The 12671-nt window shown below is 39.7% G+C and overlaps 1 protein-coding gene across 10 annotated transcripts in view; it reads right to left on the bottom strand.

Annotated features, from left to right (window-relative positions):
* Positions 1–12671, bottom strand: part of celsr1a (cadherin EGF LAG seven-pass G-type receptor 1a) — a 99549-nt gene that overhangs the window by 21281 nt on the left and 65597 nt on the right. For all 10 annotated transcript variants that reach the window (XM_074626063.1, XM_074626061.1, XM_074626066.1 and 7 more), the window contains 8 exons: positions 8400–8557; positions 6165–6328; positions 5902–6027; positions 2788–2954; positions 2445–2630; positions 2241–2354; positions 1985–2159; positions 1742–1883 (listed from right to left, as the gene is read on the bottom strand). In XM_074626063.1, the coding sequence (XP_074482164.1) occupies positions 1742–1883; positions 1985–2159; positions 2241–2354; positions 2445–2630; positions 2788–2954; positions 5902–6027; positions 6165–6328; positions 8400–8557 (1232 nt within the window). The remainder of the gene's footprint in view (positions 1–1741; positions 1884–1984; positions 2160–2240; positions 2355–2444; positions 2631–2787; positions 2955–5901; positions 6028–6164; positions 6329–8399; positions 8558–12671) is intronic.

Here is a 12671-nt window from a genome sequence, read left to right as displayed (position 1 = left end):
ATCAAAGACATAATAACACATCCATTAAAGCGGCTCTAATTGATATTTTTATAACAACAATGCATCAAATGACACATTGTAAAACTGGAAACAAATCTGTCATTGCCAGTTTCATCACACTTACATTGTAAAATCAAACATAGTTTTTCACCACACATGGAAAACAATACAACTTGCAATTTCCAAATAACCATTAAAAAGTAGGTAACTAATTCTTTTAGCACAAAATCCAACCTAACATGTAATTTAACCTGGCATGCAACATCTACATTGTATTTTTCTAGCAATACTAGATTTCTTTTCTCTTGTCTTTGCCCTCATGAAACTGAAATCACATTATAATTACATAATAAGACAGTGGTGTTTCATTTCTATGATTAAATGGTAACGTGAAAGAGTGGAGAAAAGTGGGGAAAAAAGAAGACAATAATTAGTCTTTTGGTCAACATGCAGTTGGACCAGTGCACCTATTCTTTTGGAATAAAATACAAAATAATGTGTCATATAAGCAAAGTGATGGTTGATCGGGTTTTGACATGTTACTGACTTGGTATCTGTTAAGTTTATCTCCGACTAAACGCTCCTTGTCGCCCTGAATCTAAAATAAACTTCCTCTGCACTTTCAAGTCAGTGAATCAGGTGTGTCATTCATTCATACAAACACACACAGACTCTCTTTCTCTCTCAGGAGATGCGATCTCCGGCTGAGCGATGTGATCTGATAGGGGACGAGCAGCGGTATGAGGGCAGCGGTGACTAAACACCTATGGAGGATCAGTCAAGCGTGAAGCGGGGAATCCCACATCCTGCTTAAGACAGGAAGTGATGCGTGTCATAGGGGTCAGGGTTCAGGGGGAAATGACTGCTTCTTCATGCAGGGCTGGCTAATTCACAATACTACAATGCAGAACCAACTTTCTGCGTGTATACAGACATTCCAGTTTCACCTAATAGTTTGATTATTTCTTTTTGATGTCTGATCTTTCCTCTCTCTCTCTGTCTCTCTGTTCACACACAGGCACACAAACACTATCGAGCTCAGATTAATGACTAATAAAGCTGCTCTGAAAGACTCAGGACTTTGGCAACCTTACAAAAAGAGCAAGAGCCTAACATAACTGAAGGAGATTAATGCGCTTTGTCTCCGTGGGAGGCAGAGTCGATTTTTAGTCCGATTCATTTTTAACATCTCGGATACAAAGGACTGTCTTGGAGGGAGCATTAGGCATGCAAAGATTACTTCTCTAAAATGCAGTTAAAGATGCAATCTGCGGGCGCCCCGATAGCTCAGTTGGTAGAGCCGGCGCCCATATAACGAGTCCTAACCGCGGCGGCCATTTACATGTCGCCCCCCCTCTCTAAAATAACATGCTATAATGAGTGCAATAAATGGTAGAGGGTGGAACAAATGACCGGAAGAGGAGCCGCTGCTGACGGGCTCACAGCTCTCCACCACTCGCCGGAGCTCTGACTGCAGATCGAAGGAGGCAGCGAAGCCAGATTCATACCCAGTTTAAAGTTCCTCATAGTAACTATAAGAATTGTAGGTAACATGAATGCTTTCTCAAACACAATAAACACTTTCACAGACTGAAACAGTGCTGAACAATTTCTGAGGTATTGATTGACAAACTTTAGATTTTTAAGAAAATCCAACATCTTACATATCAAAAAATGTGACCTCATTTAAACAGTGTAAAAATCATTAAAAAACACATACACAAAGAGTAAGGGACCTTACTTGTATTCACAGTACTGGCCGTAGTGGTTCTGTCCACATTCACAGGTGTAGCCGTGGGAGGAACTTGGTTTGCGAACGCAGGTGGAGACGTGCTCACAAGGGTTGAGCTGGCAAGCGTCCACACACTCCTTCCCAAAATAACCTGCAGGACGCAGAGAAAAGAGCGAGGAATGACACTCAAACTTTACTGAGCGATATATGTAGAGTTTAACTGGAGTGTATGTTGTTGTATGCGTATATTACCTGGGTCACAGACACAGGTGTGCGTGCTCCAGTCATCGCTGCAGTGGCTGTTCTCAGGGCAGATGTTGGAGTCGCAGGGGTCAGCCAGGTCGCAGCCGTCCTCCACGCGGATCTTCAGGCCCTGAGCCATGTTCACGTTGGCCACGTTGGTGGATGTCTCGCCCATACGAACACCCTGATGGAGGGCACACATTGATGATGAAGAAAACAGAGGCAGGACAAGAAGAAGAAATGGGAAAAATACAAACGCACTTACCTGTATGCAGCCAACAAATCCTTTTCTGACATGGTTGCCCTCTCCAGGCAAACCTCCAATGTGAAGAGTTTGCAGCTTCAATCCTGGGAGGTCGTTACCAATCTCCATAGACTTCTGTTTAAAAATACAGAATTGAAAATCAGAAACTTGACAGCTTGATCTATGTGTATATCCTTGTCTATTTGTGATGTAATTATCCTGTACCTGGTACATGCCGTAGTCCAGGGACACAGAAGCTATGTATTTGATGTCCTTGCCGTCTTTAGCGCTTCTCAGTTCTACCAGCAAGTGGTGCCACTCCCCGTCATTGACCCGAACTTGGGGGAAGCCCAGCGACGCCACCAGCTGCTGCCTCATTAACACCTCCATACGGACATGTTGCTCACTCACCTGTATGGTAGGGAAGACAGTTATTTTACTTTCATCTCCATTCATAAAGAATTCTAAGTCTAACTTGTACTCAGTGCTAAAAACGTTCACACTATATGCTGATGATGATGCCATTTTTGTAGGAAATAATTTGTTGACACTTCATACTGTATCTTACCATGAGGTTTATGGTGGAAAAGGGTCCGGCATTGGCCTGCATCAGGGTGCCAGCAGGCTGCCTGGTGCGGAACATGAGGCCCATGTACCAGGGGACAGCGATGGTAACGTCCGTCTCGCTCCAGGAGACCCTCGCCTGGCCGTCAAAGAACTGAGGAGATGGCATCACTGGACAGGGACAAGACAGGAGGGAGAGTAAGAGGAAAATATGGTTAGTGTTTAGCATTTTAAGGATAAATCTGTTCAAATGTCAGTTTATATATATGAAATAACTATATTTCTGTAAGTTAAGCTAAAGCATTTTGATAGTATATGCAACTTGTGGACTACTATAGTGGATGTGGATAAATCAGAAAGCTATGCAGTATCATGTCTAGCAGTAACAATACCACTTTTTAAGATGTGTGCGGAAACATTTTTTCTCTTTTTTTCATTTCATATAGTATAATTACTCCTTTATGTATTAGGATTACTACACAGTAATTCTTAAACATTCAATGTCTAGAGAAATTCTGAAAATCCACAGAAAAGCCTACAGACGTAACACATACTGTACTACAGTATATAAGCTCCTGTAGATGTTGAGAGATCAAGAAACACACACACACACAGCGAGGGTCCACTTTTCAGCACAACATACAGTGAGGTGTATAATCTATACCCCGTATGTTCTCGGTTCCCCAGGGCACATATTTCAACAGGAGCAATCACAAACACACACATACAAAAGCTGTAATTATGAAACAAAGCACATATTTGTTCCTGGTAACCGGCAGCTACAGTGGTTTTAGTCTGACTACTTTACCAAAGCTTAGTCATACATAAAGTAAAAAAAAAAAAAATAGCCACTCCTCTGTTCTGATTTACTTTATCAAGACTCAGATATAAACAATATAAGACAGAAAGAGTCTACAGCCACGCTAGCGGCTCTGTGAGTCTGTACTTTGACTAGAGTGACCATATTTTCAAACCTTCAAAACGTGACCCTTAAGTTTCATCAGGATGGCTAACTTGGCGCACCTGTGGCGCATTTGAGCACAGAGTGGGATCAGAAAGAAGGCATTATTATAGGGGGGTGCATTAGAGGCTGTGACAATCATGACTTATCACATTCACTACTTTCACCCCCTTTAATCACAGAGCAATCCCCCTAATGACGCAATGACAGTTTGGGAGTCCCGTAGAGTTTCCCTCAGAGGAAACGTATTGTTGTCTGGGCCTACGTACATTATTATTCAACTTGTTTTTGTCTCAGGCTATTATAATTATAATTGTGGAGCTCAGACGACACTTTGTCCAGGATGGAGACACCGTCCGGGTGAAAGACTGACAGGAACGGAAGGTCCTGGGGGAGTTATAAGCGGAGTGAAATGTCTGTTGATGCGCAGAAGGACCTGTGTAGAATAATTAATCAAAACGACAAATTTGATGTGCACATAAGCAAGGAGGGTTCTGTGGATCAAAACAACACTTAATATAAGCAGCGGATATTTGTTGCGTCCATGCGTAATTGTGGCTTGACCGCGCGCAACATCACTCTCTATAGAGACTGCAGTGGTGCGCTGTGCTGGCTTTTTGTATACTTATCTGTTGCGCACAAATTAATTAATGAGTGGGACATGATAAACGTCTATGTAAGAATGATATTATTATTTTAATTGTAGTGAAAACCGGTAGCAGGTAATTATTATCAGGTTCACCATGTGAGTTTAGCTCGTTAGCATGCTAACATTTTATTACAAATAGTTCTTATGCTAAACCTCATCTTTTCTTCCCATTTTATTAAGAGATTGGGCAAAAAATCTGGTAAACAGTGCTAATCTGGGTCCTTAAAATCTGCTGGATCAGAGTGAGGTTCACACGGTTCTGTAAAAGCTAGAGCAGCCGAGGACAACTAGAATTCAAACTGAGACTCACCTGAACAACTTTCACACCTTCCTAAGAATAGTAAAGGTATTAACCAGGTATGTTGACTATAAACACATCCTTAATTACTGCAACAACTTGTTTGACACCAGTCCAGAGATTCAAACTTGAGATACACTTGTCATAAAAAGCTACCGCCACCCATGTAGCAGCGAGTGATTTCCAGTATGCAGTATGCTTATATTTAGCTTGACAGTAATCTGCTTTAAGTTAGCGTGACAGAACTCATTCCTTGTGTTTTAAAAAAAAACAGTCTGCGCAATTGAAATTGGATCTTAACGAATCAGAAGAAAGAGTCTGACCGGGTGAGTCAGGTCGTTTCATGTCCGTCCAGTTGGGATGATTTTTGGCATCGTAAAATCCACGATAACAAATCTCTTGTTTCTCGTGTGGCGGGCTCGGCGTGCTGCGAAGCCCTCAAACCAAATAGTGTCAACAGAGCGGCAGAGAAGCCAAAAACCTCTTCCCAGCTCGCTGTGATCCCGACCCAGTTCAGATACTGGATACCGGGGCCTGGCGCTGGCTAGGCGGCTATCTCATAGGCGAGGGGGCAAGGAGAGGAATTCACACCTTCACACATTGTTTGGAAGCTCGCCCTGAAGGAGGAAATCAAAGTTCTCTGCTTACCGTAGAAGAACATGAGACGGAGTTATGGAGTGTCAATAAAAACACTTTTATGCTTCCTTTGCTAACAAGATAACACTGACATATATAACCCTCACTATCTATCTATCTATAAGAGCTGTATATAGGTCTTCACTACATGATAACATAACATGAGCTGGCAACACAGAGCGATAGCTATGGGGGTCAGTGTGTTTTGTTTCATCCTTTTGTCTGGGTTTTGATAAGTGAGTCAGAGTTCGTTCTTGTCCTTCAACTCCAAACCTGAGGCTATGTTTAGTGTCTGTGTATCAGCAAGCAGAGGCTTCACTGTCACCCGCCATTGTGGTTGCTGCATGAGTCAGACTGAGTCAGGGGAGGCGCTCTTTATCCCGTTTTGATCTCCCAAGCACACAGCATTTCCTAGAAGTCCTCGAGACACACACTTACTGTAGGTAACACATCACGCATGTATTCGCTGGGAAGCTCACAGAGGAGCATGTAGATACAGGTAGACACATCTGTATATGAATATGTAAATGCAAAGACATACACACAGACACTTTTGACTCTGTCTTCTTCTTACCTTGTTCACAATTCTTGCCTCCGTAGCCGGTCGGGCAGTCGCAGCCGTAGGTGTCCCACTTGCTGACGCAGACTCCTCCGTTGTGACACACGTCAGTCGTGCAAAAGTTTTTCTTTGCTGGACAACCTTGACATCAAACACATAATGAAATCATCAGTATCTGTTTGTACAATGTATGCATCTGTTTACGGGCTGCAAAAACACAGAGAAATAAAACAAATTGTAGGCTTTTAAACAAGCTCAACTTTAGCAGCATGTCTGACCTGCTTCGGTGCCGTTGTTAGCGATGTAGCTGGCCATGTCGACGGGTTTGGTGTCGATGCTGAGGTTCCTCATGCAGCCCACAAAGTCTCTGTTCCTGACCGGGAAGTCCTCGGGTAGGTTGGGAACTCCGCCTAGCAACAGCGGTCCCGTCAAGTCCAGTGACCTGCAGACGACACAGAAAATGGATAAAAAAAATCCTTATAACTGAATATGTGTCAATGTTAAATACTTTTAAATACAAGAAACCACAAAATTAGAGTCAGGTGTGGACACAAATGCACAATGATTTAGTATCTACAATGAATAAACCCATATTTTGTGAATAGATAACACAAAAAAATGCTACTACTATGTATCATAAATAAGGAATATGATGTTCAGGACTGTTCATTTATATTTATTTTACCCCAGAAAGGGCGACTGAGGTAAGGCATCAGCCCTTAGCATGTCTGACATTTCTGAAATAAGTTTCAGAAGGTTTTAAGCTGTCACAAGGTTAACCGCTACCATCACCACGACCGAGTCAGGTTCCTGATACTGGGTCATGTAGGAAGCTGCTTACACTCCGAGCCTCTAAAACATCAAACACCAAAGGGCTGTAAGAGACTTAATGTAATGCAATGCTAAACCGTTGCATGTAGTGTGCATGCAGCACAAACACGGTTGCATGGCCAGGCAGGAGCATGTGGAGCTTATTCAAATAAATCAAATGGGATTCTGTTGTAGTTTTAGAGCCATACACTGCAACAGCTCTTCAGAGATATTTTTACTTAGTAGTTCATAGATATGCTTTTCTATTGCTTCAAAAATATATATTTTTAACTTTTTATTTATTGACTCGCTTAAGACTGTACATGAATTGTTTATTGTTTATATTATCATACAATATCAATGATTAAGCCAGAGAACATGCCTTGACATAATCATAAATCTGTGAGGGGAAATAAATAAATAAATGAATGAATAAATAAATAAATAAATGAATGAATGAATGAATAAATAAATAAATAAATAAATAAATAAAAGAAAGAAAAATAAGAGAAAATAAATAAAATAAAATAAAAGCAAGGAAAAACAGACAAACAAATAGATTATTATTATTATTATTATTATTATTATTATTATTAATAATAATAATAATAATAATAATAATAATAATATTAATATTAATAAGTAGGTAAGTGAGTGGAACATAAAAAGTAATTTAAATAATAATCATGATCATAAAAAAGGAAATGCATTTTAAAATAACCCATCAATATTAGTTTGTTTGAATATGAATAATGCAACCTGATGACTACAACTGATATAATACTGATAGATTCAAGATATTTTACGATAGGGAAAGTTTTTGCATTATTTTTTATTTTTATTTAGACAAACGTCTATTTTTAGAATTGAAATAATGAAATATCTAGATTTGGCAACATGCAAATGTATCAGAAGAATTCAGATGAGAAATTGTGGATGTATGTAGTGAATCCAAACTTTACTCGATTTCAAAGAATGACAGACAAATATGTCCTGCAGAGACATACAGTACGGTATGGACTCTGTATTGAGTTATAACAAGGATATCAGAGCCTTGCAAACTGTGTAAAAGTACACTGTAAGAGATACTTAATGCATGTGATGGATCAAACTTAAAGCCAAGTGGTTCCTGCTCTGTGCCTCAATCACACTGTGGATCATGTCTAGACATTCTCCATAACATATCTTTAGGTGTTTGTACCACATGTATACTTTGTATATTCGAGTATCCTCTAAACGCCTCTCAGCGTCTGTGACCTGTGCAACAAGTTCCTGAAGGAATGTAACCTCATTAGCTCCTCTTTGAAGCTCTCTCTCTCTCTGTCCCCGCCCTCTGCAAACTAAATATGTCTCAGCATGCTAGCTCTCCATAAGACTCATTAAAAAAAAAAGTCTCACGCTATAAAAATAAAAATTCATTACATAAACACAGAGTAAGTCAGATTAAGCCTGTGTTGAGGTGAGCTTTCGGGTTGTCTAAGGCCGTGTCTGACAGCAGAAAGAGCACGAGGATGAACACTGATTAAAAGACAAAAGGAGGAGAGCGTTGTAGAATGAGAGGAGGCAAATTGACGTAGCCCCCAAGGTACAACATATTTACCTATTAGTCTGACTAGTTTGTGTGCAGAGTGTGCTGGGGATGGATTGGAGATAATGAGTGATAAATCCTAAAGAGATAAGTGAAAGAGAAAGAGAGAGCTTACTTCTTCTGTCCGGTCTGGGTGCCTTGGGCGGCGCAGGAGTAGTTGCCGATCTGCCTTCCGAAGCGAATCGCCATGGAGATGTCACAGTCGTCTACGGCAACCACGGCCACCTTTTCTCCAGAGGGTCCATGAGGGATGCCTAGACGCCCAATGTTTGGCTGAAAAATAAAACAAAATAAAGATTAGATTAGATTAGATCCAGGTTATCTAAGGATTCTCTACACCAGTAATTCCACTTTTACTCCCGGAGGTTATTTCTGCAGTTGGCAGGGAAAGATTATGGAGCAGTTAAAGTAATTAGATTGAAATAAAGAGCTATAACACCTGAACACCACCACCTGGGACCAAGTGCTTGAAAAATAGTAAGCAAGCAACCAGAAGGGCAAAGAGAAACAGTTAGCTAAAAGCAATGAATAAACACTTGAAATAGTTAGTTGGAAGTAATGTATAAGCAGTTGAAATAGTTAAAGGGACTGTTTGTAAGAATCAGAAATTGCTTGTTAACAGCGCCGCCTGTGGCCGTTAAGTCAACAAAAGTCAGCGTCCTGTTGCTCGCGCTTGTGCTCGCTCTACATAGACAGGAATGAGTATCGCTCAAAACAGTGAAGCGACACACGTCAGCTAAAACCACAATATCACTCTATATTTCAGCTGCTTGGCAGTAATGTTAGCTGACCAGACGAAGGTCTCTCCATGAATCACTGCTGATCCTAGTGTTTGCTTTTCCTGCCTCAGCCCCCCGACCGCGGTCGGAGGGAACAGGGGAGACACCGGCACCCGGTCAGAGACGATAACGTCTGGAGAAGCTGCTGCATTTATTTCTGCACAAACGTCCACTAGACTAGATATTCTCAGAGCTGAACTAACTCTTCTGCAGTGTGGAGTGTGCGCGCATGCACGTGTAGAGGTGGAGCGAAAGAGCGAGAACGAGCGCGGTGTGTGAGTGAAGGCAAGCAGGCAGAGGAGCAGAGTACAGCAGAGACTCCGGTCCTGGAGACCAAATCTACGGTCTCCTTCGCGTCCTCCAACCGCGGCCAACACTGTTTAGCAAGACATCTATTGTCTCCTTTTGCCTTTCCGAGTGCCAAAATAATCTTTTACAGTGTATTGTCATGGTAAATCTCCACCGACTGAATTCAGTTAAAAATGTTAACGCTTGATTTCTTTCTTTATTTTCTTTTTATTCAACGTGAGAAACTTGGCTGAGCTCGAGCTTTGGTGCTCGATCAGCGCAGGTCAGAGCTACACAAACAATGTCTGTCTGACTTTAGCTGACTTGGAGAAGAAGTACACAGGCCTCTGTTGGCTTAAGATGACACAAAAAGCCCATTGTGTGCATTAGCTGGCACCTAATGATTACAAAGTAGGCTAATGCCTCCATCAAGGCCTGTGGCCGACAAATGTTGATCTGAGAAAATGTGGATCAGCTTAGAAAATCAGGCCACCAAATCGCTTTAGTTCTTGTAATATCTAACCTGCAGACCGAAGTTCAATGGAGCGTTTCGCTTCACAATAGTGGCCTTGGAACAGGAAGCAGAAAGAATTTAAGGAGTTCAATAATAGAAACGTTTCCACCAATTAAATAACACCTCTTTTCATTGCTAAAGATATGAGCCATTACGAGACATAAAAAAATATTCTTTAGATCACGGGTCTGCAACCTGCGGCTCCATTTTAAATATGGAAATGAATAACTGTTTTGTGTTTATATTTTCATTTTTATTTATCACTGTTGAAGGTCTATGGTATGACGGTACGACGGAGTATTAGAGCCACATTGAGGGGAAAAAAATCTATCTGAGATTTCAAGAATAAAGTAATAATATTATAAAGTAGTAATTTTATTTGTTATTTTCTTTTTTTCTCATAAAGTTATGACTTTATTCTCGTAATATTACGACTTTTTTTTCTCGTAAAGTTATGACTTTATTCTGTAAATCTCAGAGTTTTTTTCCCTCAATGTGGCCCTAATACTCCGTAGTACATTTGCACTTTGTCCCTCACTGCATTAGACTTATATTCTATATACTTACACTATAAACTGTGTTTCCTTCATCACAATGATCAAATGTTTTGCGGCTCCAGACAGATTTTTTTTTTTCCTAAAATTGCTCTTTTGATAGTAAAGCTTGCTGACCCCTGCTTTAGATCAATAAAGTTGATATGGCAAATTTTCTTTCCAAAATATTTAGCGTAAAACAAATTTTTATATTTAATTTTCTTGCTGTGAGTGGCTTACAATAGATAAAAATGATTAGTTACCTCTCTCTGCTATCTCTCCTGGGAGAGTGGTAAATCTCATGACTACAACAATAAAACTACAGATCCCAGATCTGATCACAGGGCAGTGTTTACATAAGATTGTTTAGAGGTTTGACAGTTTGAGCGATAGCAAGAGAGACTTTCAAACCACTATGGTGGTGCATCTACAGTATACAGCTTAATATGACAAAATGAAAGACACAAAATCCCTTTTTAAAGTTTTTGAGTTCTTGAATAAATTGTTTAAAACAGCTCATTTAGCATTTTCATCTTTCATATAAATTTCAGAGAAATGTTGAAATGGAAAGAGATGTAGAAAGAAAAAGAAAGGGCATGCATGGAAAGACGATGTGTGTGCATTATGTGTTTTTCTGCTTCATAAATAGGATTAGAGTAATGAGATACTGGTGGGGCAGAGACTCCGCAAACAATGGAAGAGGGAAAAAAAAGAAAACGAAAAATAGAAAAGAAAGAGCAACGGACAAAAATAGGGAAGTGGACTGACCAGAAATAAGAGCCTGAAAGAGAAAGACAAAAGAGCAACTGGCGGACGGGTAAAAAAAAGAGCAACAGAGGGGGGCAGTGTCTTCTATTTTGGCTCAGGTGGGCTCCGGTCCGGGCATATTTTCCAACCCACAGGGAGTTTATCGCTGCCACTCCCTTCAACATGCCCTGTTTCCACTGATTCACCCCAAAAACACTTTCACACTTTCCATATTAGAGACGAGAGGAGGGCTAACTGAACACCTCTGACGCCACTACTTTCTTTGTCACTTCTAATCTCACTTCGTTCTCTCGTCTTTTATTTTTCACTCACTCACAATCGTGTCTCTCACACACAGATGAGAACAGAAAAATAGAGTGAGCACAAGCTGTGGGAGCATTTGATCCCTTTCCTGTGGAAGTGTGACAATAGATAGCGTAGTCATGTCGGGCGTGGTCGAGGAGCAAGGCATCATGGGTGAACTCTATCATGTCTCCTTTAAACTTAGAACATAACGTCTGTGTTGTAGGATGCTTTCAATTAATATACATTAACTTAGATGCGATCCAAGACAGTACTAATCAATTAATCTATCGACAGAAAAATAATCACCAACTATTTTGATTAATCATTAAAGTAATTTTTCATGCAAAAATGGCAGAAAATGCTGTTTTCAGCCTCTCAGATATGGAGATTTCCAGCTTTTCTTTGGCTTTATATCATATAAAACTGAATATGTTTTGGGGTTTTGGATTGACAAACCAAGACATTAAAAGATATCACCCTGGACTTTGAGGAACTGGGATGGACATTTTTCACTCTTTTCTGACATTTTATAGATTAATCTAGAAAATAATCAGCATTAATCAATAATGAAAATAATTGTTAGTTGCAACCATAATCCAAGATGCAAACATCAACACGCATATTCTTTATTTTGTTGTCATTTTATGTAATTTATTAGATTTTGTTACAACATGCAAAATTAAATTAATAAATTATTATTTTTATTATTTTATTCTAATTATTTTATTTTATTTTATTTTTAGTCATTATTTTCCTCAGCATTTTAATTTATTTACTTTTTATTATTATTAATCAATTAACTGTTGAGTCTATAAAACATCAGAAAAGAGATAAAAATACTCATCACAATTTCCCCTAGTCCTAGGGGACGTCACCAAATGTCTTTTTTTTTGTCCGAGCAACAGTCCAAAACCCAAAGATATTCAATTTACTAGAATATAAGACCAAGAAAAATCAGCATATCCTCACATTTGAGAAGCTGAAAATAGAGAATGTGTTGATTAAATGATTAATCAATTATCAAAATAATTGAGGATTAATTTACTGTTGATCCACTAACTATATTCAATATTAAACTTAAAAATTAGATTAAAGTATCCTGAGTCAGAGTTCATACTGTTTTGTCCCCACTAACCTCTCTCAGACTGTCTGTGTGTGTGTCAGTAACCTATAATCACCTCGTACTGTATGTGGGGCATGTATATAGTAGGAAACCACAC

This window comes from Sebastes fasciatus, chromosome 23 (genome assembly GCF_043250625.1).
Source record: "Sebastes fasciatus isolate fSebFas1 chromosome 23, fSebFas1.pri, whole genome shotgun sequence".
In the NCBI taxonomy this organism is placed as follows: domain Eukaryota; kingdom Metazoa; phylum Chordata; class Actinopteri; order Perciformes; family Sebastidae; genus Sebastes; species Sebastes fasciatus.
This window is presented reverse-complemented; position numbering and strand designations above follow the sequence as displayed.